At 39.1% G+C, this 27,007-nt stretch overlaps 8 protein-coding genes across 8 annotated transcripts; 4 read left to right on the top strand and 4 right to left on the bottom strand.

The window, feature by feature from the left end:
* Positions 1-47: 47 nt before the first annotated feature.
* On the top strand, positions 48-3,801 carry L201_002403 (uncharacterized protein; the record flags this gene model as incomplete). The annotated part of the gene is made up of 9 exons (XM_066218179.1): positions 48-223; positions 317-476; positions 565-1,140; positions 1,201-1,296; positions 1,368-2,489; positions 2,581-2,757; positions 2,823-3,037; positions 3,123-3,236; positions 3,327-3,801. The coding sequence occupies 9 exons, from the start codon at positions 48-50 to the stop codon at positions 3,799-3,801; spliced, it is 3,111 nt and encodes a 1,036-aa protein (XP_066074276.1).
* A 434-nt stretch (positions 3,802-4,235) lies between these two features.
* On the top strand, positions 4,236-4,990 carry L201_002402 (uncharacterized protein; the record flags this gene model as incomplete). The annotated part of the gene is made up of 4 exons (XM_066218178.1): positions 4,236-4,365; positions 4,481-4,508; positions 4,683-4,896; positions 4,964-4,990. 4 exons carry the CDS (start codon positions 4,236-4,238, stop codon positions 4,988-4,990), a joined length of 399 nt encoding a protein of 132 aa, XP_066074275.1.
* Positions 4,991-5,200: 210 nt separating this feature from the next.
* Positions 5,201-9,482, bottom strand: L201_002401 (uncharacterized protein; the record flags this gene model as incomplete). Its single annotated transcript, XM_066218177.1, has 14 exons — positions 5,201-5,686; positions 5,750-5,834; positions 5,896-6,068; positions 6,133-6,255; positions 6,327-6,464; positions 6,525-6,864; positions 6,915-7,398; positions 7,478-8,148; positions 8,209-8,360; positions 8,424-8,577; positions 8,644-8,756; positions 8,831-8,943; positions 9,044-9,111; positions 9,175-9,482. 14 exons carry the CDS (start codon positions 9,480-9,482, stop codon positions 5,201-5,203), a joined length of 3,408 nt encoding a protein of 1,135 aa, XP_066074274.1.
* Positions 9,483-9,844: 362 nt separating this feature from the next.
* Positions 9,845-10,590, top strand: L201_002400 (uncharacterized protein; the record flags this gene model as incomplete). The annotated part of the gene is made up of 3 exons (XM_066218176.1): positions 9,845-9,994; positions 10,069-10,176; positions 10,288-10,590. The coding sequence occupies 3 exons, from the start codon at positions 9,845-9,847 to the stop codon at positions 10,588-10,590; spliced, it is 561 nt and encodes a 186-aa protein (XP_066074273.1).
* A 332-nt stretch (positions 10,591-10,922) lies between these two features.
* L201_002399 (uncharacterized protein) lies at positions 10,923-13,394 on the bottom strand (the record flags this gene model as incomplete). Its single annotated transcript, XM_066218175.1, has 2 exons — positions 10,923-12,226; positions 12,350-13,394. The coding sequence occupies 2 exons, from the start codon at positions 13,392-13,394 to the stop codon at positions 10,923-10,925; spliced, it is 2,349 nt and encodes a 782-aa protein (XP_066074272.1).
* Positions 13,395-14,432: 1,038 nt separating this feature from the next.
* On the top strand, positions 14,433-16,622 carry L201_002398 (uncharacterized protein; the record flags this gene model as incomplete). The annotated part of the gene is made up of 3 exons (XM_066218174.1): positions 14,433-15,505; positions 15,581-15,633; positions 15,697-16,622. The coding sequence occupies 3 exons, from the start codon at positions 14,433-14,435 to the stop codon at positions 16,620-16,622; spliced, it is 2,052 nt and encodes a 683-aa protein (XP_066074271.1).
* Positions 16,623-16,908: 286 nt separating this feature from the next.
* On the bottom strand, positions 16,909-19,773 carry L201_002397 (uncharacterized protein; the record flags this gene model as incomplete). Its single annotated transcript, XM_066218173.1, has 13 exons — positions 16,909-17,159; positions 17,246-17,563; positions 17,657-17,744; positions 17,816-18,081; positions 18,180-18,316; positions 18,391-18,458; positions 18,528-18,551; positions 18,617-18,728; positions 18,798-18,881; positions 18,953-19,023; positions 19,098-19,250; positions 19,329-19,417; positions 19,494-19,773. 13 exons carry the CDS (start codon positions 19,771-19,773, stop codon positions 16,909-16,911), a joined length of 1,941 nt encoding a protein of 646 aa, XP_066074270.1.
* A 1,457-nt stretch (positions 19,774-21,230) lies between these two features.
* L201_002396 (uncharacterized protein) lies at positions 21,231-26,985 on the bottom strand (the record flags this gene model as incomplete). Its single annotated transcript, XM_066218172.1, has 10 exons — positions 21,231-21,323; positions 21,384-21,926; positions 21,985-22,225; positions 22,306-22,668; positions 22,734-22,848; positions 22,906-23,630; positions 23,689-23,904; positions 23,969-25,450; positions 25,508-26,781; positions 26,842-26,985. The coding sequence occupies 10 exons, from the start codon at positions 26,983-26,985 to the stop codon at positions 21,231-21,233; spliced, it is 5,196 nt and encodes a 1,731-aa protein (XP_066074269.1).
* Between the last annotated feature and the right edge of the window lie 22 nt (positions 26,986-27,007).

Genomic DNA, 27,007 nt, shown 5'->3' with positions numbered 1-27,007 from the left:
GTTAGGGTCAGCCCGAATATGGGACTTGGGCCAACCAGACATCAAAAATGTCAAGCTCTAATCAGCTACGTCTAGCTCAACAACTTGTTCAAGCTTTAGTACCGGAATGCGATAATCCAAGTAGACTGTCTTCGCTAGCTAATAAGGTAACAAGAGATGTTAAAGCGGATTTGCAGGCAGTAGCTAGAAAAGAATGGGAGGATATCAGGATTGATCTACAGGAGTAAGTATTGACTTTTCCAGATATTCAAAAGCAGTTTATAGAATGTTCCCCAGGGAGGTGATAATTGAAGTGAATGTTGATATCTCTTAACAGGTTATCGAGAACAGCTAGAATACGGATACAAGAAGATCTAGCAGATGCGCTAGATAAGAATCTGAAAGAGCTGGAAACATGTCGTAGTAAAGGTAATAAATATTGGGAGGGTGATGGGAATATGAGAATGAGTAATTTACCACAATATGTTCATCTACTTGTAAGTAGGAATTAGGTCCTTTTGATCCCCCACACAATGATTGTACAATGCAGGATATCTTGCGAATTACTAATTGAATTCGTTACAGATTAATTTGATAAGCAAGCCCAATAACGGTACTCACGAATTTGCTTATCAATACTTGAATCGTGTACGTCCCAGTGGACCTACAGCAGATCAAATATTGTATAATGAAATAATGAATTCTGAACCATTCGAACTTGACGAAGAAGTATGGGATGAAGAAGTCTTATCAGGATGGACTGATTCTGATTCAAATTCTGAAGATCATCATAATGATACTTCGGATGAATCCGATGATAATAGTCCAGAAGAAGATTATGTTAAAACTCCAAGTTCAACTGCAATTAGATTACAACGTAAGAAGGATGAAGCAATAAGAAGACAAAGATTAGAAGAAGATAGAAGACAAGAATCATTAGATATTGTAAGAAATTTGAAATTTGATCAATATTGGAATAAACCTGGAATTGTGAAAGATATGAAAGAGGGATTATACGGTTGGAAAGATCTGATCACTCGTAAGTATATGGAACCTTTCAGCTCGATATGGCGAAGAGAACTGATGAGCCTGTTTCAAACAGAAACCCATACCGCTTCATTAGTACATAATATAGAAAATGATTCTAGCAGACACAGAAAGGTAAGCTTAAATACTTACTTCAATTCTTCCATATAACCGCGCAAGCTAATAGAGCGATAGGCTATTACGTCTAGCCAGTTGCAGAGGGAAATCGTTTTCGCTCTATCTGGCAGATCTGGGATACTGTTTCGATTCACTAAGAACGGAGAATGCACTGTAAGTGGATTCTTTAAGCACTTCCACTGAAGGCCGAACAGACTATGCTGAATGTCTTCTTAATCACATAGATCATCCCAGATCATCCGCAAGTCCATCATCTCAGTCCAGTCAGCCTGGAACATATCCTCAACAAGCTTAAGGGCTATGCACAGCAAGCTGCATTAATACGAGAATACATTGCCAATATTCTACAACCAGATCAAACGCCAGCTCCGTCGAAGTCTCCTCGTTCCCAACACAAATATAATCGACCTAACAAGACTCAACAAGCTTTTGCTGGAGCCTGTCAAGAGTTCATGCAGAAATTCGATATCTGGCTGTCTGACTTGGAAGCCTCCTTCACCATCGGCAGTCATTCTGCATCTTCATCTACTTCAGCTCAAGGTATATCAGCCGCATCAACCCCTTCTTTACTGCAATTGGAATTAGAGAAGAAATACGAGTTCATATTTAGTTTGATCAATTCTTACATACCTCATTCAAAAAGTGCTACAATACTATTAAATCTCATTTATACAACGATCAAAAATGTAAATACATCATCATTTTCAGACTCAAATATATCTTCTACTTTAAACAGAATTTTCGTTAAAACAGTTAAACCTATTTGGGATATATTAGGAATATGGTTACAGCATGGTATGCCAATACCTAAGAGTTTAACCGATTTGCAGGAAGAAGGATATACGAATTTTGATCTTGATAATACTTATGAAGAAAGATTATTACCTAATGAATTCTTCATTATGAGAGATAGAGATGTTAGTTGGTTAGATGAAGATTTTCATGAAAACGGTTTTATTGCAAATGATGATGGTTATCCAGACTGTTTCGGAAATGATTTAGGCGAATTGATATTAGAGGCTGGAAAAGCTAGGGGTTTGTTGAGAAGTCTGTTAGGTGGAATAGGAATGATAGATGAATGGATTGGTATTGAACAAGTCTTGAATATTGAACCAGTCAATATGACTGATACAGAGGATATACCTAGTAACAGATATCCCTCAATCAATATTACGGAAAAGATAACAAATTATCTTACGCCGATATGTCAAATAACTCAATTCCAATCACGCAGAGTATTAGATGAGGAATGTGGATTAGAAGAACATCTTGATGCTATAGAAGGATTGATGTTTCATAAAGGGTATGAAGTGTTACATGATTGGGGTGAGATATTGTTCAATAAGGTAACTGTCCAAATCCCGTTGAACACCTAACACATCTTGGTTTCGTACAGTATTTCGACTGACTCAGTGCTTATTAAATTCCCGCATTCAGATGTCGAACAAGGAGAAATGGGGGGATTTCCAAGCTCTGACAAATACTTTCCGAGATACGATCGAGGAGAAGCAAGCTGCTTGGATGAATCCTGCTGCTATACGTATACGTACCGTACGTTTTTCTGGAGCTATAGTAGGTACGAGAGCGTTAGAAGCTATACGAGCGAGCTATGAGGTATGTCCGAATTATTCTCCTGGTCGGGATATCATCGAGGTAAAAGCTAATTCAGCATCGAATAGGTTCCATTCCCTCTTTCACAGCTCTTCTCTTCCACATCAATGGAACTACGTTCTGAAGTGTTCACTTTCTTACTTCAATTACGTATGGCACAATATCTTGTTAATCAAACGAAAAGTTTTGATCGAGACCTTTTGGCTCGTCTACAAGATGGTAACGGAGTAATGGAGACAAGATCGCTTTGGATGACGAGACAGAAACTCAAATGGTTTGTTGAGTAAGTGTCTCGTTTTTACTCTTTTCAGCTTGTTTTGTGTCTTCACTTGAAATTATTTGTATAAGCTGACCTGATTTTGTTTCAGCATGCTATACACCTGGCTAACTGAAAGGATTATTGAAGTTGAAAATATAAAATTTAGGAGGAAATTAAGTGAAATGACAAGTTTGAAATCTATGATTACACTTGAATTAGCATAGTAAGTTTTGGATTCACGCTAAGAGACTTAGATGCATATGTGTGGTAATGACATGCACTTATATTAATCTTCACACGTATTCCTCGTTAGTACTCGGAAAATTCGAAATTATGCTTTCTTAAATACAGCAACTTCCGAGATATACGAATCTATTCAACACATACTTGACTTAACTCAGACGCTATCAGAATATGTTAACTCTTATATGATACAATTTTCTTCACATTCATTTAGCTCTACTCAAGTGACTAGATCAATTAGACCAAAAGAAGATTTCATTACGCATAGAAAACCTAAACCGAGACGTAAAAGCAAGAAGCCATTAGAATCAACAACGGATTCTGATGAGGACGAGAAAAACGATAATGATCAAGAATTCAAGGACACCTCTATATCATTCAAGGAATCAAGCCTGATTGATAGGCTCGATAAGGTGAATAAGGATTTGGAGTTATACATTCAGCAGATCAAAGAAGGTATAGATGAGTTAGTCTCACATGCTCAGATGGATGAAGAAATGGATGGATGGAATATGTTAGCTTTTGCTCTGGAAGAATGGAGGTAATTTGGATCTCATCGCGTTTTTTTGTAAAACTTTCCAATATACTCATAATATGTTGTTGTATTCATGTAATTCATACTCATTGATACAAATCTGGTATACATCAAATGCATCTCGAGACGTTATTTCGGTAACGCTCACAATTTATCGCATAACCTTCTTACGGCCGTAGTGGTACTCGATAAATTGACTCGGCTTTAACCGAACATTGCATAACCCTAGGAAATGATACGAAGAGATAAACATGATGCTTAAACGAGTTCCGGTAAATATCGTATTTATTGGGTGGGCGAAGAATTATAGAGTCAAAACCCATATCTCAAGAGACGTAATCGTGCATGCAGTCGTCATCGCTATTTTTTCACACATACACATATTTGAGCGACTCGATATGTCATAAGAAGAATTGAAGGGAACTTGTTCAATTCTTAATAAACATGTCGACGATATCAAGTGATAAACAAAGCTCAGAAGTGAAAGTTGAACAGAATGAAGCCGTTCAATTCCAACTTGTAGCCCAAAAGAAGGATAAATGGATAGCTCCTCCTTGGTTGATGGTCCTTCTTGGTATGTTCAATTTAGACATGACATAATGCAGAATACTAATGATATTAGATTTTTTCATCCGTCCGTCAATAAGGTATCATAGATTGGACAGTTATCATATTTTTTTATCTAACAGATTCACAGTTCAATAATCATGCTTTAGGGTAAGTAATCACTTTCAATACTATAATATGTTATCCGGCTCATCGTCAAGATTGTCCACTGATAATAATATATATATATATATATATATAACGTGTGCCCATATACTGTATATCTAGAAAAAGTAAACATACAAATCGAGAAATCATATTTTTATCATATCTAATCATATTCAGAGGTTCATTGTCTCTGACCAGATGCTCACTTAAACCTAATTATGAACCAGCCATTGATACAAATAGTAATAGTGATTTTGATAAATTTATCAGTCAATTGACTTTTCATAATCTATCTTGGTTGTTCAGTGGATTTTCAAATATGATTGCGATATACGTTTTAGATAGAGGTATTGGTGGTTTAGTAATTGCTGGTGGGAGTCTTTATCGGTATGTGAGTTTAACTAGTTATTCGATTGACCCGGAATCTGTAAAACAGCTAGACATCACTTTCAAAATAGCTAACGTATATTTATGGTTTAATCTAAAATATGGGTGTTTCGTTCTAGATGCGTATGTAACGCGAAATATGCATTAACAAGAAACGATAGACTACATTTGCTCAAGTAGGTATCTGGATTATAGATAATATTGTCAAATGCATTTGTATTATACTTGGTTACAGGAGTTCTCCTTTATATTGATTTGGCTTTCCTAACCCAATCCATATAGTAATCATATTCTGATGATTCTAATACCTACCTATTCCTACTAAATCTTGAATCATGATTAATGAAATAATAACATTTTTCACCATTTTCATCACCTAATAAATCCTTTAATTGCTTTTTCGATAATTTAATTAAATCTGATATAGATTCAATTTTTGACATTATCAATTTCAAATTTCTTGATGATATTCCAGGAATTGATCTTAACATTTCAACTGATCCTGTATTTTCTATTCCACCATTTACTTCTTCACCATTTGTAATAGAAGAAGAAGATGAAGAAGATGTACCTTTTAATGTAGCTATTAATTCATCAGGTTCATCATGATTTAATTTTAAATCAGATAAAATCCTAACTGATTCATGAGGTGAAGAAGACCAAATTATCCTTAATTTTGGGAAATGTAATGTTAATAAAACTAATTTTGATTGTAAATAGAATGTATCTCTCCATGAATCATCTTTCTCAGATCCTGGTGTACCAGCAGTTTCTCTTCTTGCATCTTCACGAGTCTGTTTAATACTCCAATTAACATTTTTGAAGCTAGTAAATGTAAAAGTTCAACTCGTACTCACTCTTAAGCCAAATTTATCCTCTTCAAATTCGATAAGCAAGATACAAATCTCATAATGAGCTGTCATCGATTCACATTGTGTATGCCTAATACATTTAACCCTTAGCCTATCTGTGCAAAGCAAGGTAGATTACAATCTCCACTTACAGACGCCCATTAGCAAAACTCGACTCCAAATCCGGTAATGCTTTTCTCTCAACACACATTTTGGGTGTCAGGATATAATCGCCTACAGTCAAGGTGGTAGGTACAATCTTTATACCAGAAGCATCGATCAAAGACGGTAGTAAAGCACCCATCTCTCTAATATCGACAATGATCTATTGATTCATAACATGTCAGTATTTCCAAGCCCCAGATCTATAGGTATATTATAATACCTACACGAGCGTCTTCAACGGGTTCTCCACCTCCTGCGTTTCTCGACGAATAGGTCGTTTTCGACCTAGTCACATGATCCCTCATCGGTGCTCGAGGGTTATTATTGAATATAGGAATGACCATAGTCTGGAAACCACATCATCAGCATACAACAGGAGGCACTTTTTCTGCCTGATCCCACATAAAATATGATTTACCTGCCTATCATCTATTAGCTTCTTAAACGCTTCAGCCTCCCTCTGTATAGTCGACAAAAATCTATCTTCTTCAAACGAATTTGTATATATCATCTGATACACTCTAAGGGATAAACCCGGATTACTATTCTTATAAACCTATCTCGTGGTCAGCTTTTGCTTTGCGAATCACGCTTGTACAGAACACAGATAACTTACTTCCAGTCGCCGTATGAATGCTAGATTAGGTTCATACATAACCACAAATCTAGGTCTTAGTTCCTGTAAAAGTATATCATCATCTTCACCTCCATAAGGACGTATGATAACTGTATCTTGAGGTGCCAATAAACCATATTCATCTTCGAAATTCTCAGGCATTAAACCATAAGCGTATCCTGAATTGTCGGGGAATCGACTTGATGAAGCTGCTGAAGAGAAATTAAGCGATGACGTCGAAGGATCTAGATCTTGCTCTTCTACAACACCAGACTGAGCTAGTAATGCCGAGCTTGGATCTGACGGAAGAGCGGAAGATGATGATCCACCATTTCTGGACCTATATATCGTTCAACTCAAATACTGAAATCAATAATGAATATGACTCACGATTCAGCTAAAGCCCATTGCATTTGTGGATCTTCCACACTATCATCACCACCTGCAAAAGCAGATTGAGCTTTCATCATAGTTTCTTTGTGATCCCTTTCCATATCAGCTAATCTAGGTGCAGCCATAGCAGCAGTTGCACCACCTCTCAATCTTCTTCTTTTATATGCAGGTACACCTCTACCTCTCATACCATTGTTTCCTCTTCGATCTTTAGCGTCTTCTAATCGCTTTGATTCCATTTCACCTTTCTTTACTCGAACTTCGTCCCCATCATCACCTTTCATTTTATTTGGATCTGATAAACGTTCACCATTCTTTTCATGCTGCCAATTAGATAAAAATAAAGTTTCCATCATCTTCTTGCCTGCATTTGGTCCAAACGGTGGATCTGTTGGTTGCATAGTAGTCAAATATTGCCGTAATTGGAGGCAAGTTCGGTCGGACGAACACATGATCAAAACAATGTTTGTTCCGGGTGTGTCTATACAGCAAGCATCGGCTTCTGCAACATTCTCATGTGATAGAACAAGGTTAAGTGAAGCCGTAAGTTGGACACTCACCAGTATGAGTTTCTTGCACTCTAGCAATAGTATCTTCTATTTCCTTCAGAACCTTTGCAAGTAAACTCCATTTTGGCTGTTCTTCCAACACTGGTTCGTGATCTTTCCTCAACCTCTTTTTCACACTTCTACTTAGACTCTCTTCTAACCCTACTAGAACAGGCCTAAATACAGGTGGTGCTTCTCCTGTAGCTTCTCTTAGTGTCTCTTCGCCATCTTCCTCGCCATTTGCACCAATTTCTACCATAGCCTCATCCTCATCTTCGTCGTTTTGAGGTACAGTCTGAGTTTGCGTAGCGAAAACTTCCATAATGTTTTCTTCATTATCATCGACATTTACGATAGCTGACGTTTCAGCTTCTCGCATTGCTTCTTCTTCTTCCATAAAATCGTCTAGTGGACCATCGACGCCTCCATTGACACCATCATCATTCCCATTTCTGACATCTTCACGCGTTGGAGAATCATCATCATGTTCATTATCCATTACTGGAGCTCTTTTTGATACTCTGGCTTGTGAAGCTTCAACAAGTTTGCTAGCTGATTTCGCGTTAAACCAATCATGAACATGTCTTGCAGGTCCTGTAGCTAATTTTTCAGCTTGAAAATGTTGTCTTTGTAACGTATTAATATATGAAGCAAATGTCGCAGAATCGTATTCTAGTAACCACCTATCCCAAAACTATCAGATGATGTCTGCACCTAGAGTAAGGAATATAGCTATCACTCACGTATGTAAATTTCGTAATTCCGTCAAAGCAGCAACATGTATCTTGGTTTTTGCTCCTACTTTATGCCATACCGGTTTGAGTTTCATCCGAACGATAGTATCAAAGTTCTTGAATTGAGCATTTCGCACATTGATATCTTCGAGATCAAGATTCTGTCAAAGAAAAACTTGAATATCAGCTTAAGTTTCGACATCTTTGCACCGAGGTCTACTCACCAAAGAATGATCTCTTTTCAACTCCACTAGCATAGCTTCCATACACTCCGTTATACTATCTTGACATTGTCTCATAAGATCAGTCATAGGTTGATACATTTCCACCACATCCGCTCTCCGACTTGCTAAAGCTTGCTTGACATCTTCGTTGAATCTGGTCGTTTAGGTTGAATAGATTAGATGATACGATTCAAGACTTGATTAAAAGTTTATAGCTTACCTGGGCCATATCATCACACTGTTCATATTTAAATTTACCAACATATCCTTCATTGGCGATATACCATGAGCGAACATTTCAGGTTCATCCGAAAAGGCTTTACAGAAACCGCTCTACAATATAGGGCAAAATGTCAGCGCGGTAGATTGACAGTTTCAGTCTGAGCCGACCAGTCTATGGCACTTACCTGATTCTCCCGTCGGTACAGTCGAACAGCAAACTCCTCTTGACTACCATGAGATACCCTTTCCGCATGTAGTATGACTAGACCAGTTATCAATTTGGCAGGTATTGTGCCCTCTGTAGAGTTAGAGATTATCAGCTCCCATTGCAAGCTTCTCAGACCATCTGCCTTTCAAAAATGACTTGGACGCTGGCGAGCAGCTCATTCGATACCCACTAAGAAAATCATTCACTAAAATCTTACTAGTCACCGAAAACAGTCCCCCATGCCTATACATTTCTTCTCTAAAGGCGCTCATCAGCTTATTACTCAGCCCAAAGCTTCCTTCTTTGATGCAGGAAACTTACCGTTCTTTGATACTCATTTCATATCCTACAACTCTAAATCCTGGATCTCTTACACCCATAATACCCAATTCATCCCCTATCCCAGCTTCATCAGCTGGGGTAGCGCCCACCACTAGAACCAAATCTTCTTTCCTATCATATGTCTTTAATAATGCGCATACTATTCTGCGTAATCCTAGACCTTTAGCTATGATAACCAGATCATCTTGTTGGGGTCGACATATCTGACGTATTAAGGATTTGTGATAAGATAAATATGGGATATGCCGACGTGAATTAGGAAGGAAAGTCGGCGTTGGCGTTGACATCGTTGTAACTGAGCCAGAAAATCAATTCTCAGATATCCCAGATTTCACTTTCCAGTCTCCTGTTGATGATTGCCTCTGTGAGTATGTATGACTGATGGTAAAAGCCAAATAACAGAGAGATGTCGATATGAAGATGTCTGAAAAGATCAAATATAACTCACCTTATACGTCACTTTGGGTCTTTCCGTCGGAAGTAAATCGGTAATCATCCTCTAAAAAGCAAGCTGTGGTAAAAAGTCGGAACTTTCTCTAGTTTACTAGTTGCTCTCTCTTTTGGGTTTTTTGTCCTTGATATCCCATATACATTAAGAGTAATAGTCATATATATCAGCTGAAACAGCCTTCTGTCCTTCTACACCAAGATGCTCCCTCAACTAATCGCCAGACGTGCTTTGCACACTTCTCGACCTATTTTTAACGCACAGGCGCAGCCTGGATTGGAAACTGTTCTTAGGAATGCTTTAAAAGCTTCCATGAAATCTAAAGATAAGCCTGCTGCAGCTTGTTTGAAGGTTAGTTTTGCTATGCTCTCAGCTGAATTATCACAGAACAAAGGATATATAGCTGATAATAGTGATGGATTCAGTCAATTCTCGCAGATGTAACCAATGCTACTAAATCAGGAGCAAACCCTAATGAACCTATAAATGATGAAGGTGTAATGGCTGTACTGAAGAAAGGTATTTTTCAAAGGGTGAGTAGTAGGCGGGAGTCGGTACACTATTAAACTCGATCCAACAAATCTACTACGGATGTATGACTGACTAGTAGAGTTTCCACTGTTATTTTGTTTTCGTTTGGATAGACACAAGCTTCAGAATCATATTCACCTTCATCATCCTCACCACATCCAGAAAACTATTCATCATTACAAAAAGAAATTGAATTACTGAAAGGGTTCTTACCTGAATCACCATCAACAGAAATACTACAAACTTTGATAGATAAAATCATTGGGAATCTATCAAATGAATTAAAAGCTTCAAAAGGTGTAGCAGGTAAAGTAATCAATGGACTATGGGAAGAATTAGGTGACAAAAAAGGTGGGGTGGATAAGAAGCTGGTCGGTAAATTGGTTCAAGATGCTTTGAAAAAGATACAGATATAATAATCGTTTGACAAATCGTAGAAATATACGAGAAAAATTGGATTTCACGCTAAAGCGAAAGAAGATAGATGATAACTGGGCATTCTGCGCAGAGGGAAAAGGCAAACAAAAAGAATAGACGAAAGAAAAAACACCACTCATTCGGGTGACATTAGTCATATAGAGATAATACAATGGATGTATACAATGCATGAGATACATAACGGGAAATTTTGAACGACTGTGTACAAATTATATAGGTGTTTGAGATTGCATGCTTTGGGTTGATCTCCAAAATGTTTATGTAGATGGGTCTAAATAGATGTATACACTATAGATCGATACTTTTCGACTTAATCATGACCTGACCAACTATCTGAACGTAATTTCTTACTTGATTCATCTTTTTCTCTTTCCTCTGATCCTCTTGAAACGTCACTACCTTGAGCAATGCTCCTTCTACCGTTACCAATTCGTTGCTGAATATCTTCATGTCCAGCAGATTCAACCGATAAATTACGGTTAAAATCTTCTTCTGAAATTTCTTCTAAATCATCATTTGAAAACTCGTCCTCACTTTCTTGCTCTTCATTGTGATTTGATTGATCTTGTTGAGCTAACTTTATAGCATCAACTACTTTCATAGCTTTAAATTTCCTTTTTGACAAAGTTGGATCAACTTTTCTGGCAGCCTCATATTCTATCTGAGCTCTGGTAATTTTTTTAGGTTTTTTGGATTTCCCAATCATCTTTTTCGCTTTTCCTCCTTTTGAAGGTTCTGTATTTCGGCCCCTCCCCAGTGCGTTATCTGTATTTTCTGGAATCTGATGTTCCACACTTATAGGAGGGATCGCGGCATTTGGGTTTAAATCCGATATAACCTTTCTAGCTGATATAAGTGAATTTTTCTGTTGGATAGTCAAGCTTGAAGTCTGCGAGATCAGTTCATCCAGATATTTCGTGATATCCAAAGGTTTCAACTCTCTTGAACCGCCTGTTTGTGGTTCTGACGATGAGACTTCATCATCGTCAATCCCATTATTGGTATGATATCCTCTTTTCCCAAACGATCTAGTAGGTGAATGACGTTTCGTTCTAGGAGAGGATGGTTTCGAATTCTGTTCGCTTGGTTGCGAATTGTCAGGCAAGATACCATGCTTAACCTCGATTCCTCTTTCAGCTAACGCTTGTTTACCTTTTTCAACCCAATTATCAAAAATCTTTTCATCTTCGAACCAATGTTTGAAGTCATCATGACTAGGTAAATTTTCTACTTTGATATCAGAATCTTCTGTTTGGTTCATGGTGAGATCTGTAAGACCACCATATCTTATCCAAGATGGAACATTACTGATATTTTTCAATCCATCTAGAATACCAATCACAGCTAAAAGTGTTCTATCCATTCCATCATTTTCTGAACCTATACCAGAATCGATAAGACCAGCAATGGATTTCGAATTTTGATATTCTTCTTTACCATATTCAGGTATCACGACTTGATTAAATGGTTGATATATCGCTTTTAGTGGTGAATCATCCAAAAGAACTATTGTACGCTCATCAAATTCGTAAGGTGGTTTGTTGACCTCAGTGGGGGGATGACGAAGATGATCAAGGACTTTTCTCAGATCTTTGGTGGTTTGAACTTTCCTCGCTATTTATTAATTAAATCTATGATCAGATGCGTACTTTCGAGATTTGAATATGTAAAATAGCAGAAGGCGAATAAAGAGTTCTTGAGCTAAGAAGGTGAAAAAGATGAAAAAGATGAACATACAATAATCAGATTCCTTTAAACCCATTTTATCTCTTGCCCAAACACCTAATAATCTACCTTCACCATTTTCTTTAGCTATTCTACCACGTTGCGTATCAGGTTCCCAAATACCTTCGATGAATCTAGGTCCAAAAGCATGTTCGACCATTCCTCTTACGTTATGAGGTTGAGCTGAAGACCAGACAAACACTTCCCATCCCCTTTTTTCTTCTTTTGGGGTAGGTAAGAACAAATATTCCAAAAAAGATCCTAAATATGGTCTAGGATATGACTTTCTACCATCCGAAGAACGATTACGAAATACTAGTGCGCCGTTCAAGTCTAACACTAGTAATTTAGGTATAAGTTTGTCTGACTCAAGGTTGTCTGAAGATTGGGACGACAGGTCGAGATATTCTTGGGGAGGTAAAGAAACTGGAGGTGGTGTGATTGTACGATCTCGCGGACGAGGTGACCTAGGAGTTTGTGTACTATAATTCCGACTTTGAGATGATGGTTCTGGATGAGATATAGGTGAAGGCGGTCGTCGTACTGGCAGAGTTGGCGGGAACGCGGGAAGTTGATTAAAGCTTGACCGGGGTGGTGGATTATGCGATTCTTTATGATATGGAGCATTGTATGTATTCCTATTCACCTCGGGTGTATACTGATTATGTGGCTGATATCTCTCATCGAAGATGGGCTCATACCCATAACGCTGATCTTGATGTGCGTTATAATCGTTTCTCCTCCCATAGTCTCTATACTCGGGGTGCTGCGAATCGCTTCCAGCAGCATATTCACCCCAACCGCTGCGGCCTTGGTATGGTCGACTTGCGTAATCATTCACGTATATTGGGTCCTCACGTGCACCTGATCCATTCCATGTTCTACGGTCATCATACCTATGATTCTGATCATTGTGTTGGGGGTATCGCTGGTTGTAACGTGATGAAGAAGATTCACCGTTGTAGTTATCTCTTCCGTTCCATCTGCTACAATCTGTTTGACGATAAGTTGGCTCGGACCGGTATTCATAACCTCTTTTATAGTTCAAATATGACATATTTCTGCATTTGTCCTGACGTGAAGGTACTGAAGGAAGACTGAAGGGGAGAAGGGGGCGAAATTCAGTATAATTCAGTAAAATCGCTAAGCGTTAGAAAGACCTGCTTACAATGTCCTGGTAAGTGTCAAGAAAGGAGAAGTCGCTGTTGAATGGAATGGTATCACAGATCGCTTTGAAGCCTTCATTGGCTCTTTGGGTTATACCACAACCTGCAAGAATCTCTTTTGATTTGATCTGATTTATGAAGTGATAAGAGTGTTTGAGGGAGAAGAAGGCAACATTGAAAACGCGAAAACATGAGGATGTTCCTAGTCGCGATAGATATTAATTGAGCATAACCGGCGGTGATCACCGCTTTCAATGTAGTACTTACGTCCATTATGATTAAAGGTTTTTTATGGGAGGCATCCTTTCTTTGTTTGATCCTTTGCTATATTGTAGTAGGCGATGTAGCTTATGGGATAACACACATATAAGAGGAGATAGAGATGGTCATTACATGGTTAAAAGTTAGGATGTCAATCCGAACCAGTCAGCGATTCAGCAAATATTCTGAAAAATGCCTCTACCCTTTTTCCTCCAACCTCTACTACTGATAACGTACTATCAAAATCGGTTGATACAAGGTATCACAGGATGGTTTCAGCGGAGTAACGAGCGGTAAGTTGTACATGAGCTATACAATTGCTGATATCTCTAGATTGTTTGGTCCAATAGAACAATTTGTGGCTGCTGTAGTGATCCTCGGTTTGGGCAAGTGAACAGGATATCGCTGAGCATGACGTAACAAGACTGATGTGTTCGTAATCCCTAACAGCGATGCAACCTCCGACTCTTACATTGTATCCACAAAAATCTCAGAACATGATAGTGACCAGTTTAACCGATGGTAAGGTAGCATCCGATAACTCAAGGGTGAACTCCAGTCCACCGCCTTCTGTAAAGAATGCACTAAGTGATGTGGCATATGGGAAATGGCTGCGTATAAGTCCAGTAAATGGGGCTATTATAATGCTGATGATCAACGCAGTTATTATGCTGACGGGAAAAGAGCTCAAAAGACGATTGAAGGGGTCATGGAATCTGTTCTGGCCACCTTGGCAAGATCGTGGTAAGCTATCCACTTCGAAGCGGGATTTGTTTGACAAAGCATCGAACACATTGGGAAATGCTTCTATACCGGAAAACGTGTACCAATTGAAACAAGAGGAACAGCAATCTTTATCAAAGAATAGTGATAGCCAACATAAACCTCGTTCGCCTGAACATATAGCTAGAGAAAAGGAGAAGATAGCGGCTCTAGAGAAAAGCAAACCAGCAAAAGAAGCTACAGAAGCTACAGAACAGGCAAAGACTGATGATCAAGGGTTCGCAGATAAAGGTAAAGGTAGAATGGAAGGGGAAAGACCCCCTGACTCTGGACCATCACGGAGGGGCACATCAGATCCTTCCAAGAGTCTCACAAGTGATTCAAGTAAAGATTCAAGAGAAAGCAAGAAAGATAACACCAAGTCTGCACAAATACCCGATCCCAACACTCAAGCGAGTAAATCCAGTACAGTCCCATATGATGATCAACTTATGGCAGGAGATCACAAACCTTTAAAGTCATCTCTGAAGAAATCAAGTAAAAAACCCAAACAATCGAAAGATATACATCATAACTTCTTCATGACGATGAGAGGTTATAGGCCTTCTTTGATCCCTTTTCCACATGGATTTCATCCTAAACCATATTATCCAAGAAAAACTTTATGGTGGGACAACGTGCCTAGAAACGCCGATCACATTATGGCTTCTCCAAAGATACTGAAAGAACCTGAGAACGCCGATACAGCAGATTCAAGAGATAAGGCAGATAGTAGGAAAAGCAAAGAAAAAGAAAAGGATAACATAAAAGAAAAAAGTAGTCCAAGCGACGGTGACAAGAGAAAAGTTGACATGTTCACAAAAGAAAAGGAAAAAGGGAAAGCCGAAGATAAAGCTACAGCTCAGAAAGAAGTTGAATACAAAGCAGCTAAAGCCAAAGCCGAAGCAGCTAGAATACCGTCTTCTTCCTCTTCTGCGCAGTCAACTCAGAATGCCACTATTCCAATTGATCCCAAAATGTGAGTACTGAATTGTAAGTCACCGTATGTATGTACTGAGGCTTATTTACACGCTATTGGGTGGTATATGCACAGCCAAAAAGCGACATATCTGAGTCAAGGTTTACTGAGCGTTTTACTATACTACCGTGAGCTTTTGCATTACCATGCTGGTTTTTTCATACTGATACCGATACCCGATAAACAATCAGTATATCCACAATTAGGATTTCTGCTCCTCTTATTCTTTGTTTGGCAGTACGTAAATGATCAAAATCGTTCAGACGTACCTGCACAGCCTACCAATTCAAGTCCATCATCTCTATCATCTATCTCAAGCAGAAGGTCCTCTGAAGAAGAAAAAGCTCCAGAAGCAGACCTGTCTGCAGGATTGACCAGAGCTCCTTCTTCTTCTTTAGCTCCTGTCGATAACGTCAAAAAGATTGAAGAACTAGACAAGCTAATCGCGAAGCTGAAAACACTACCAGATCTTACACCAGAATTAAAAGATAAACTAAAAAGGACCATGATGAAAAGAGAACAGATGAAATCAGAGCTAAAGTCAAGAAATGATCCAGAAGTACTTACTTCGAGAAAAGGTAAAGATAAAGCTGTCGAAACCCCAGAGGAGGTAGAACCACGACAACAACCTAAAATAGCAGAATTAGAAAGAAAAGCTAAAGAGATGGACGATTATGTTATGAAAGCTAGAAGTATCGAGAATCCAACTGAAGATCAAAAAGCTAAACTTGTAAAAGCAGAAGAGAGAAGAAGGGAATTATGGAAACAAGTCAGACTGTTAAAAGGTTATGAGCCAGTTTCATTTATGCCTCCTTCTCAATCTGAGCCAGCATCAATAGCGCAATCGAAAATTAGAAATCCAAGTCAAAACCAAAGTGGCGTTATTGACAAAAAGCAAGAAGAATTGAAAGGCGCTTTGAAGCAGATTGAAGGATATATTATGAAATATAGACATATAGAGGATCCATCTGAAGAACAAAAAGCCAAACTGATAAAAGCTGAAATGCAGAGAAAAACTATGAAAAAGGATTTGATGAGGATGATGGAAAATTCTAATATTGGTAGTAGTGGATTGTCAATTGACGAGAAAGAAGCTTTGGTAGATCAGAAAGAGTAACCCTTATGAATAAGAATGTATGCATGTAATTATTGTTGATATCAACATATTTCATAGTAAAGTCCAAAAAAAAAGGAGAACAAATGAGCGTGTTTATAGTCACTACTACACTATATGTTATTACCTGAGAGTAATGAGAGAAGAACAAGATTTATACAATGAGAATGCTATTATAGATTAATTTACCAGACAAAAAACTTGTACAGAGAATTCGAACTGTAAATTTCGAGAATCAACAAAACAGAACCACCAATCATCTCGATGGGAGTATGTTGTTGTTACCTTGCTAAATTACTTGACCAAAGAGTTTCATATCTCTATGATTTCTTCTTCTACCAGCAGGGGTTGAACAAGTTCCAGTAATAGTAACTGTTTTTGTAACTGTGACTACGCCACTTTGAGTTGCTGAAGAACTTGCAGATACCGAAGCTGAAGATGGGGAAGGTGAAGGATTACCACTTCCACCGCCACCAGGTAAAGTAAGGTTAAAAGTGGATAAAGTAATTTGTGATCCACCACAAATTTGGTTTGTATTACCTACGTGATAACAATTGATCCCAACATAATTAGTGATCCATCATCCAGAATCGAAGGAAGAAGTATTGATGAAGAAGAAAACGTACCTTTGCAAGGAACATTACATTGGTTTTGTGGATATGGGGTACCACCACCATTTGTCCAAGAATTACCGCACATACAAGTTCTACCAAATTCAATTGCTGCAATAGATTGTTTTTGTGCTTTACAATAATTCTTACACCACTCAATTGTCATTCCATCATAGTTGATATATGCAGCTGATAAAGCATGTCCTGTACTACCTTCTCTTCTACAACCGATGTATTGTGGATCTGTGATACCAGGATGGATGACTGTTGTAGCAGAGGGGTTTCTGAATAATTCTAATTTTCCATTACCACCACATGTTTTGGTTGCATCACCTAAAAGTATGATGATACGGAATCAGCTAACGACATCTTTACAGAGCACTGATATAAGATGATTTTCTGATATATGAAGGTTATGTCACTCACCCGCACATTTTGAATTACAGTTAGAATCAGCGTAATGGAAAGCTCCAGGATCAACGTCAGAACCACAAACACAATATTGACCGGAAAGCTATAGTGTAACCAGCCTTGATTAGCATACTGTTCATGGATGAGCTTTATATATCGCCTCGCAAAACTTACCAAGCCGGAATATTGCATACCCCATTCACCACAAGTAGATTGACATTTATCTTGAGTCATAGCAGCATCAGAATATTGGAAAGAATTAGTCAAAGAAGTTTGACCACCGATACAACCTTGTCTGGTCCATGTATTTGGTGGACTCGATGTTGAATTGGTATATGGTGGACCTGAATAAGTCAAAGATCCATCTGTGCCTTTCAAGGCTGCTGGGATAGTAGGTTGGGTTGGATTAGGGTTACAAGCTGGTTTAGAACCGGATGACCCTGTATAGAAAGGATTAGATAAGTGCTCTGATCCTAAAGTTCATAAGGGACAGAATGACAAGATGACAATCAAAGTAGTAACATGACTCATTACTCACAAGGTAGATTACATCCTGGAAGAGCGCCTAAAGGTTGGAAATCTGTGTAGCTTTCTAGAACACCACGTTCAGGTTGACAATTTTGAGCTGTACCCAGATTCATATACATAGCTAAAGTTGGACAAGCAGTCATTGTCCTACATATTGTCACATCAGCTTTAAACGTCTCCGATACTTGTGTAGCATATCGATGGGACGGCAGGTAGCTTACATATCACCAGTAAGACAGTCCGGATCGTTCAAAGCCTGATTGAGCACATCAGTGTCCCAACCGTTTACCTATAACTCATCAAAAATCAGCTTGGAATGCAATGAACCCGGTAACGTGAATACACTTCATTCACTTACGAAGTCTGAGTGGAGACCATAACCCTGCAAATTCAAGTGGTTAGCGAAACGACCCTGAGTTGAGGTAGTTTCAAGATGTGCTCTCTCACAGTGGTGTCACCATTAGCCCAAATAAGCTTATTTCTAAGAGGTACTCCTGGTCGATAAGCGTAAGTTTGCCATGTATATTCAAGCATGATACCAGGAATTCGAACAGGATGACTAGATATTCGGTCAGTATGGTTGATGCGGAAAGTATATCGGGTGTGATTATATACGAGTCGTACTCACGATAAGGGACAAACACCGAATTGAAGGTTGTCAGTATATTTCATATGAGATCCATCGGCTTTATAGAGATTGACACCATCCCAGCTATTCCATCCATGTGTAAGCCTTTAGTCTTTTGCATTGACGTGAACTACATATATGAGAACTGAACTCACCAAGTGGGGAATCTAACAGTAGTTACTAAACCTTGAGGACAATCGATATCAAAGTTAAAATCAGGACCGGCCTGTATAGGAAAGATAGATTAGACTATGAGTACATGCTTCTGCACATTAATCCAAGTTGAGAGAGTACACTTACGGTATCACCGTTGGGGGTAGAAAAATGATTTTTAAGACAAATGAAATTCAAAGCTCCAGTTGGTAATCCTGTATCGCCATATGATTTGGCATTAAGATTTCCAACTAACATTCTTAAGCCTGGTGGGAAAGGTTTGACAGGTTCATTAGGCGACTGATAATAATTTGTATATTAGTGAGATGATTAAACTATGTTAAGGCATACAATCAGGAGACTGAATCGAAAACTTACATTTCTATGAAGGAAATAATAGAATCTTGTACCAGCTTTTAACGGTACATAAGTATTATTTTCTCTCCAAAATAATTGTGGCATCCAATCTTTATGTAGCGTCATCAGTAAACATGTTTGACTACTCTAATATAAATGGTAGAAGATGAAAGACATTCAACTCACAGTTCGATTTATCAGCTTGAACAGCAGCAGATGAACAAGAAGCACCATTATATTGATCATAATTATAGTTTGCACCGAATTGACTTCCTCCTACAATACGATGTAAATGTGATGCAACACCATTTGGATTAACTACAGGATCAAATCTTTCCGTAGCTAATGGGTATAGATTATCTAAATGCCAAGCAGCTAATCCTGGATCAGGTGCAGCTAAGGCTTCTTGACCACCTAGATTATTGATAAGAGCTAAGATTGATAAAAGGTTTAAAGTGATCTTCATCTTTGATGTTAAATTATTTCTAGTGATGACTAACAAAATAAAGAAGTCGATTACTATTGGACTTGATGATGTTGATTTTCCCCGAATGATTTTGGTCTTTTCGGTAGTTGAGATGAAAGAGAACGAAAAAAAATGAAAAGAATCGTTCAAAAAGCTAGGCTTTATATAGCTGAAAGACTCTCTTCAACAATATCTGCTACCGATCTTGAATGAGAATAAACATTTACTATTGGTGGCCACTCAAAATTCTTTTTGTCGAACAGTTGGTTATTCGCTTTGTTCGTTGTACTCACCTGGAAAAATCTCAATGCCTTTCCAATCTTTCTTTTCTTCTTTTCCTTGGACAAACATTACCGATATGAAACCTTGTTCTTGTTCTTTTTCTTCTTCGGTGACTGGCGTCTTTTCTTATTCATCTTGGTAAAACAACAAATCTATTGATGATGTTAGCATCCACACATCCACAAATTCAAATAGCATAACATCCCTTGAAGACTAAAATGCTAAGGACTGACCTAATGTTCTTCTAGAAGGTCTGACAAACCTTCTTGCAGATAGAGTTGAAGACAAAGTCGCATCCGGTAGGAATGCGTTTTTTTGTTCATTCGATCCTATCCAATATAGCCACCAGATAAGGTTATATATATTTCGTCCCGCTATAACAAGTTTGTAATATACCTGACCTTGATTCATATAATAGGCTCGAAGTCGTTTGACCGTTGGTGATTCACCTATTTCAAGATCGGTCAATAGCGACAATTCCGAATTTATATCTCTATCGCTTAAAATATCACCGGATGATACCGATGCAGCCAAGAATAGCGTTAGCAAGGATATTTTAAGGAGTTGACGATGGGTGAAAGGGAAAGCAAAGAATGGAAGGTTTGCAGGAACAATGGTGGTTTCACCATTGCCATTCAGTTCTAAGCCATCAATTCAGTAAGAAGCTTTAAGGTTGAAGCTAAATAGACTCGCTTGTTATTTACCATTTTGTCTGAATATAGTGCGACGAGATCTCAACCTTGTTCCGTGTAATATAGTACAAACTTCCACTTCTGTTTTACCAAGATTGTCCTTGAGCTATGTCTACTCGATAAGAAATTGAAAGGCTTGTGAACTGCACAATGGCACAACTAAATTAGCAGAAACGATATGAGATTTATGGGAAGTCTTACTTCCGTCTCCGCGCTAACGTTACCAGCTTTGCGCAGCATCGAAAGGAAACACTATTTTAAACTCAAGACCTCGCATTTAGTTGATGATGAATAGATTGACGCTCCGTAAGACTCGGATGTGTAAAATGCGGCATTTTCGAGATTTTTTTCGATGCATTGAATATGAAGTGACAAATATGCTTTATGTGACGGTTGAATTGACTTGCTATGAGTGGCTCGTTTCGAACATAATATGCTGAAGAAATGGGATAAATGGGTGTTTCGAGGATGTGGAGTTGAGTTTTACGGCCGGCCGCCAAATCGTTCATTCATTGTAGCGCGTACGTTAGGAGCGGCAGCAGTACTTGAACCTGCATTTCCAGATTTGTTCGGTCTCTATTAAGTGCAACTTATCAGCCAACCGTCGAAATATCAATCGAACAACGAGCGACTAACCTTTTTCTTCTTGATAAATAGCACATCTTCTGGCGGCCTCTGAGGTGCAGCAGGTGGAGGAGGTTTGGACTGCGGGGGAGGAGGGGCTTTATTCTGGGGAGGACGTGGAGTAGGATATGATACACCGTTGGTCTGAGGAGGTCGTTGTTTAGGCTCAGTGGGTATTGCTTTAGGTTTTGATGATCCGGTATGACCGTTGACAATAGCAGCAGATTTATCTACCGAAACAGGCACAGAAATAGGTTTGGAAGATCGTGGAGCTGATGCAATAGGCTTTTTCGATGTCGCACCGATATCCGAATCAGGTCCGGGTGAATTCGATAGTATTCTTTTCTTCTCTTCTTTGATGACATCCGTACTTGGTTTTCGCTTTATGGTAGATGTCATTTCGGCGGCGAGCAGCTTAGGTGGCAATAAACTATCAGGAGAAGGTGGTACTGCTGCTGATATAGATCCGGCTTTCCCATCTGAAAGACGATCTTTCTTGTTCTTTTTCGGTTGAGGCGGATCAAGAGCGACAGAGCTGAAGGTTGTTGCATTGTACTACAACGAAGGGTCAATCACTTGCCAGGTAAAGGGTTGCAAAAACTAGTATACTCACGTTGATGAAGAACCCTCTATCCCTAGCATCTCCTACAATGATTTTCCATCTTTCATCACTTCTTTCCAAGGTTGGACCATTACCAAATACGAATAAAGAGCTTTTCGCACGAGTCAGAGCTACATTCATACGTCGAGCATCTTTCAAGAAACCGATTGTTCGCAGATTAGGTCCGGATCTGACCGTTGATAATATGATTATGTCTTTTTCTTGACCTTGAAAACCGTCGACAGTATTGAAGCTTTATATAAATATTCATAATATCAGTTGACGGCAATATTACTGGTTGAAGCCAATATTAGTCTTTGCAACTACACTCACTCGATAGTCTCAAGGATATTAGCTCCAAAAGCCTCTGTAAACTTTCGCTTCATTTCCCATAGTTGTTCTTTATACATTGTAATTACACCAATTCTCATTGCTAAATTGATCTTCATTCCGAAATCCGCATTCAATCTTCTGTATAGCTCAACAGCAGCTAATGCTTCTTCAGTATTCTTAGTTGATGTTCCAGCTTTTACTTCATGACCATCAACGTTGAAAAATCTATATGGTCCAAATACATTCCGTTGATGCCAGATTGCGTTTGTCTTCTTTGCCATATCGGGACCGTCTTTTAGTTCACCATTATAGAACGCTTTGGATGGTAATTCTGATATGAAGGGGTGCATACGATATTGAATACTGTGTATTGAATAATCGATTGTCAGCTTCAAATTTATTGTCATGAGAACTCATCAATCCCTTACCTTAATAACGAGACTTGAGAGGAGTTATGTTTAGTCATTCGAACGAAAAGAGATTCATTGTAATGATATCTATCAGCTTCAACACTGAATGTTGTAGGCGGCAATTGATTAGGATCTATACGGGGTACTTTAGCATAACTGTCCTACTTTTCACATATACAGATCCACTCACCTCCAACCATGATACATCTCTTACAACCGTATTTCAGAGGAATCAAACAACTCATCTCGATAGCTTGAGCAGCTTCATCAATGATTACAGTCTCAAAAGTATGAGCAGCTAAAGTGTCTTGACCAGCACCAGATAAAGTTGCACAAATAATATCAGCTTCATTCATAATTTGTTCTTTTGCTGCTCGTCTTGCACCATCTAAATGTCTTGTTGCATCTCTAGCAGCATCTTTGGCTCTTGAAGAAGCTTGACCTAATTGTGTTCTTTTAGTTACTAAAGCATGATATTCATTTTCAACTATTTTCCTTTTTTCATCATGATTTGCAACTAATCTCAATTGTTCTTGTTTATCTTTGATTTGTTGTTTTACTGTATCTAATTCTGATTGTATTCTAGCATAATCACTACTACCATCTTTACCAGAAGTTTCAGCATTAACCCTTGCTTCTACTAAACTATCAAGTGAAACATCCTTTACAGCAATATTGACTGAAGAGTCTATACCTATACGGACAATGGTAGGATTGAGCCGTTTGCCCTCGGACCCTGGTACACCAAGAATAAGACGTTTGCACACTTCATCAATAGCAGCATTACTGGGTGCACAAACAAGAAGCTTAGGTTTAGGTGGCGGTCGACCATCGATTGACATAGGTGTTCGTCTTTCAGACATCCACTTTCCAACTAGACCACTGATCGTCTTAGTTTTACCTGTACCAGGAGGACTGCCAGGGGAATAATGATCAGTAACGCCGTCTTGGTGAACGATAGATACCAACTCACCCTTGGATCAACGCGAAGCCTTTGACATGCGTAGCACCTAGAATGGCTTTTGCTTGAGGTTCATTGACATCGTATGCCTTCATCGCATCTTCAATATCGTCTAGGGCCAATTTTGGCATTGGTGCGCTTCGGCCAGCCAAAGCATCATGCAGAAGAGTCGATTCGTAGTATGGAAGACCTTTCAGAGCAGCAAACTCTCTGATAGCAGTACTCAAACTACATGATATATGGAGATAAGCAGGTAGTTTAATGTAGCAAATTCGAATCAACGATGACTTACGAAAGATGCTTCTTCAATTGCCATTTTGATCTTCCTGCCAATTCTCTTTGGTCATTACTAGCAAGTATTTTGACTTTCAAAGCAATTTCCTTAGGTTTTCTCTTATACGCTTGAACTTTCGCGAAGATTGCGTTGGGATTTCCAGGTTGTCGGAGAGTAACTACATCAGTTTCATTGGCATAGAAATCTCCAGCAGGTCCTACAACCGCCAAATCAATTTCGATAAAATCGTCTTCATATTGTCTTGAGGATACTTCTACAGGAACGATTGCACCATTACTGTTTGAACTCTCTTTTCCACATTGAGACCACAGTTCCTGAAGATACAACGGAAGCATCACTTGCTCATACTGTCTTGCGCTGTTGAATGTAGTTGGTACGTTCCTCATGTTCGAAAGTTCTGTCGCATACTTTGGACCATGAGGTGCAGTAGACCCACCATGATCAGGATTCCAAGAGAGAACGTATCGATAAAGTGGATTGAGATCAGGTTTTAATCTCATTTTTATAGCGTGAGCATTAGCTCTTCTTTCTTCATTCCTTCTAAGTAATTCTGAAGTATCCGCACCTAAAATCTTGATTGATCGTTTTTCTACTGGTTTAATCTGAGGTAAGGGCTTTTGTTTGGCCAACATATTTTGCGTAGCACTGTGTTCATCGTCCGATGATTCAGACGCACTTGATCCACTGTCTACAGGTTGAACAACTTTTGCTCTTGATCCAGTATATGCGCCAAGACCGGTACCCAAAGCAGAAGCAGCAGGGAGTTTAGGTACTATACCACCAATTTCGGTTCTTTTTCTTTCTGATATAGATTGGTTGTGTTGACTTTTCAATTCCCGCATAAATTTCGAAGTGAAATGTGTGGTAGTTTTTGGGACAGGTTTTTGAGTGAGATTGACGTGAAGTTTGTTCGACGGAACTTGAAGTCGAGCTGAAGTAGCCAATTTTGAGGGGTAAGTTGGTCGAGCTGAAGTCGGTTTACCATCTTTAGCAGTGATTTGAGCACGCTTTTCGATGATATCCAGGTCAGTAGAAGAGAGATGACTGAGGAAATCGTCATCGAAATCATCAACATCACTGCTTTTCGGTGTTGCTACAGATGGTTTAGGTTTTTCTTTCTCTTTGGCTGGAGGCGTTCTACCAGAAGCTTTCATCATAGCTTCGAAGGCATTTCGCATAACAGGTTTAGGTTTCGGTTTCGAAACTTCCGGTTCAGGGGTAGCTGTAGCGGAGACTTGCTTGACAAACTGAATTTCATCTGTATCGGCGAGATTGAAGGGCGCGAGTAGTTCTGATAGTTCGGATAATCGATCATCGGTAAGTCGACTGGTATAACTTCTTGTTGCCTTTCGACAGAATTTATCAATTTCTTGGAGGGTTTTTTCAAGTGCTGGGTTTTTGGACAGATCAGGAGATGTACGTGAGATTCGGTCAAGGATGGTTTTTATAAGTTGATGCGTTTGGAAAAGGGTTTCAACACTATAGAAAATATGGTTTTTAAGCTAGCGACAAGACGGTTAAGGATCCGTAACGTACTCTGTCAGTCGCAACCAGAGTATCAAATCTGTCAGAACCATTTCCAATTGCCTTGTCATTTTCTTCCCTACAGACGTCACCTTCATCGACTGCGATTCTTCATCAAATTTGCTTATTCCGGAATGACCTAATACCGCTCCTTCGAAAGATCTGATGTGATCGGTCATTTGACGACCGAAAATCAGGGCATCTCGCATCCAATCAACCATAACTTCGTTCTCGAAAAGAGGCGCCCAATCTAAGGTGCGCTTGAAGATTAAAGCTAATGAAGTTGTCATGAGATGCCATAATTCTTCGATACGTTTGGCCATACCTCTACCGTCGGCGTAAGAGGCTAGGAATTCTGAGGTTTGAAGTAAAGCTTCTGATGATCCTGAACCAGTACATAGAGCTTCCAGAACATCGTGAAAACATCTGACAAGCCATTTAGCTAATGAACAGGATTCCGGAGTGAAACTGGCAGTTTGGATAAAGGTTCGAAGGAAGTCTGTTAATCCGTCCATGGTCATATCTGGATAATGCTGCAATAAAGCTCCAAAACAGTCTGCTCTATCATCTACATCATCAAAAGACTGTTGTATAAGGGTGATGATAGGGGTATGAACTTCATCATCCGGTGAAAGAAGTAGTGTTGTAACAGCTTTAGGTATACCGTCTTGCTTCCACAGTGATTTTACAATGTTTGGATCCGCTTGCATTGCTAGGGATTCGATAGCTCTGGGAAAGGATTCTCTACTTCCCTTAATGGTTGAGTTGACAAAACGAATAGTATCTACCCATTCTTCTTTCTTAATGACCTCACCTAAACCTTCATACTTCCAAGAGTTTTGTCTATCTATCACCTCGAGATGAGCAAATGGTGCTATAGACTTGATAATAATAGCAGCTCCGGCCACATCGCTTGACGAGAGCGCTTCATATGCCATATTCCATAGTTCCTTCTTGATACTAGAGTGAGGAAGGCGATCGACTCGTACAGCAGGAGGAACATCGCCTTTACTTCGTTTCTTTTTCTGCTGTCTCTTCTTCTCAGCATGTGAAATTGTGGCCATAGTCAGGACACTATGTAAGGCTGACTCTCCATCCGCTTGAAAGAATGTGCTCAGCAAATTACCAGCGGAAGTCCGGGCTTGAGACCAAGTTGGAAGAGGATGGTTCTTATGCCGAAGAGCCACCGTAGTGATAAAGGTAGAGTGAAGATCAAGAGTGGAGTTGAGGGTAGTTTTGAGTTCTACATTATCGATGGGTAAGGCTTGATTGGCTTGCATGAGTGCCTATAGATCATAAAAGATTAGTCGGGCTTAAGAAAGAAATGTAGTAGCCTTTCAACTGACCTCGAATCCAGCAGAAGCTGCAGCTGCTCTCAGGTTGCCTGGAAGTCGGGTATGCTGCATTTCTTGGAAGGTGAAATTTGCAGCGATAGCCAAAGTTTCCGAAAACCCGCCTGCAATTTTGACATCTTTGATAGACGAAGGCATCTTTTCGGTATCAATAAGAGAT

Source organism: Kwoniella dendrophila, chromosome 3, assembly GCF_036810415.1.
Source record: "Kwoniella dendrophila CBS 6074 chromosome 3, complete sequence".
NCBI classification, from domain to species: domain Eukaryota; kingdom Fungi; phylum Basidiomycota; class Tremellomycetes; order Tremellales; family Cryptococcaceae; genus Kwoniella; species Kwoniella dendrophila.
The sequence above is the reverse complement of the archived record's forward strand: the minus strand, read 5'-3'. Positions and strand labels throughout refer to the sequence as shown.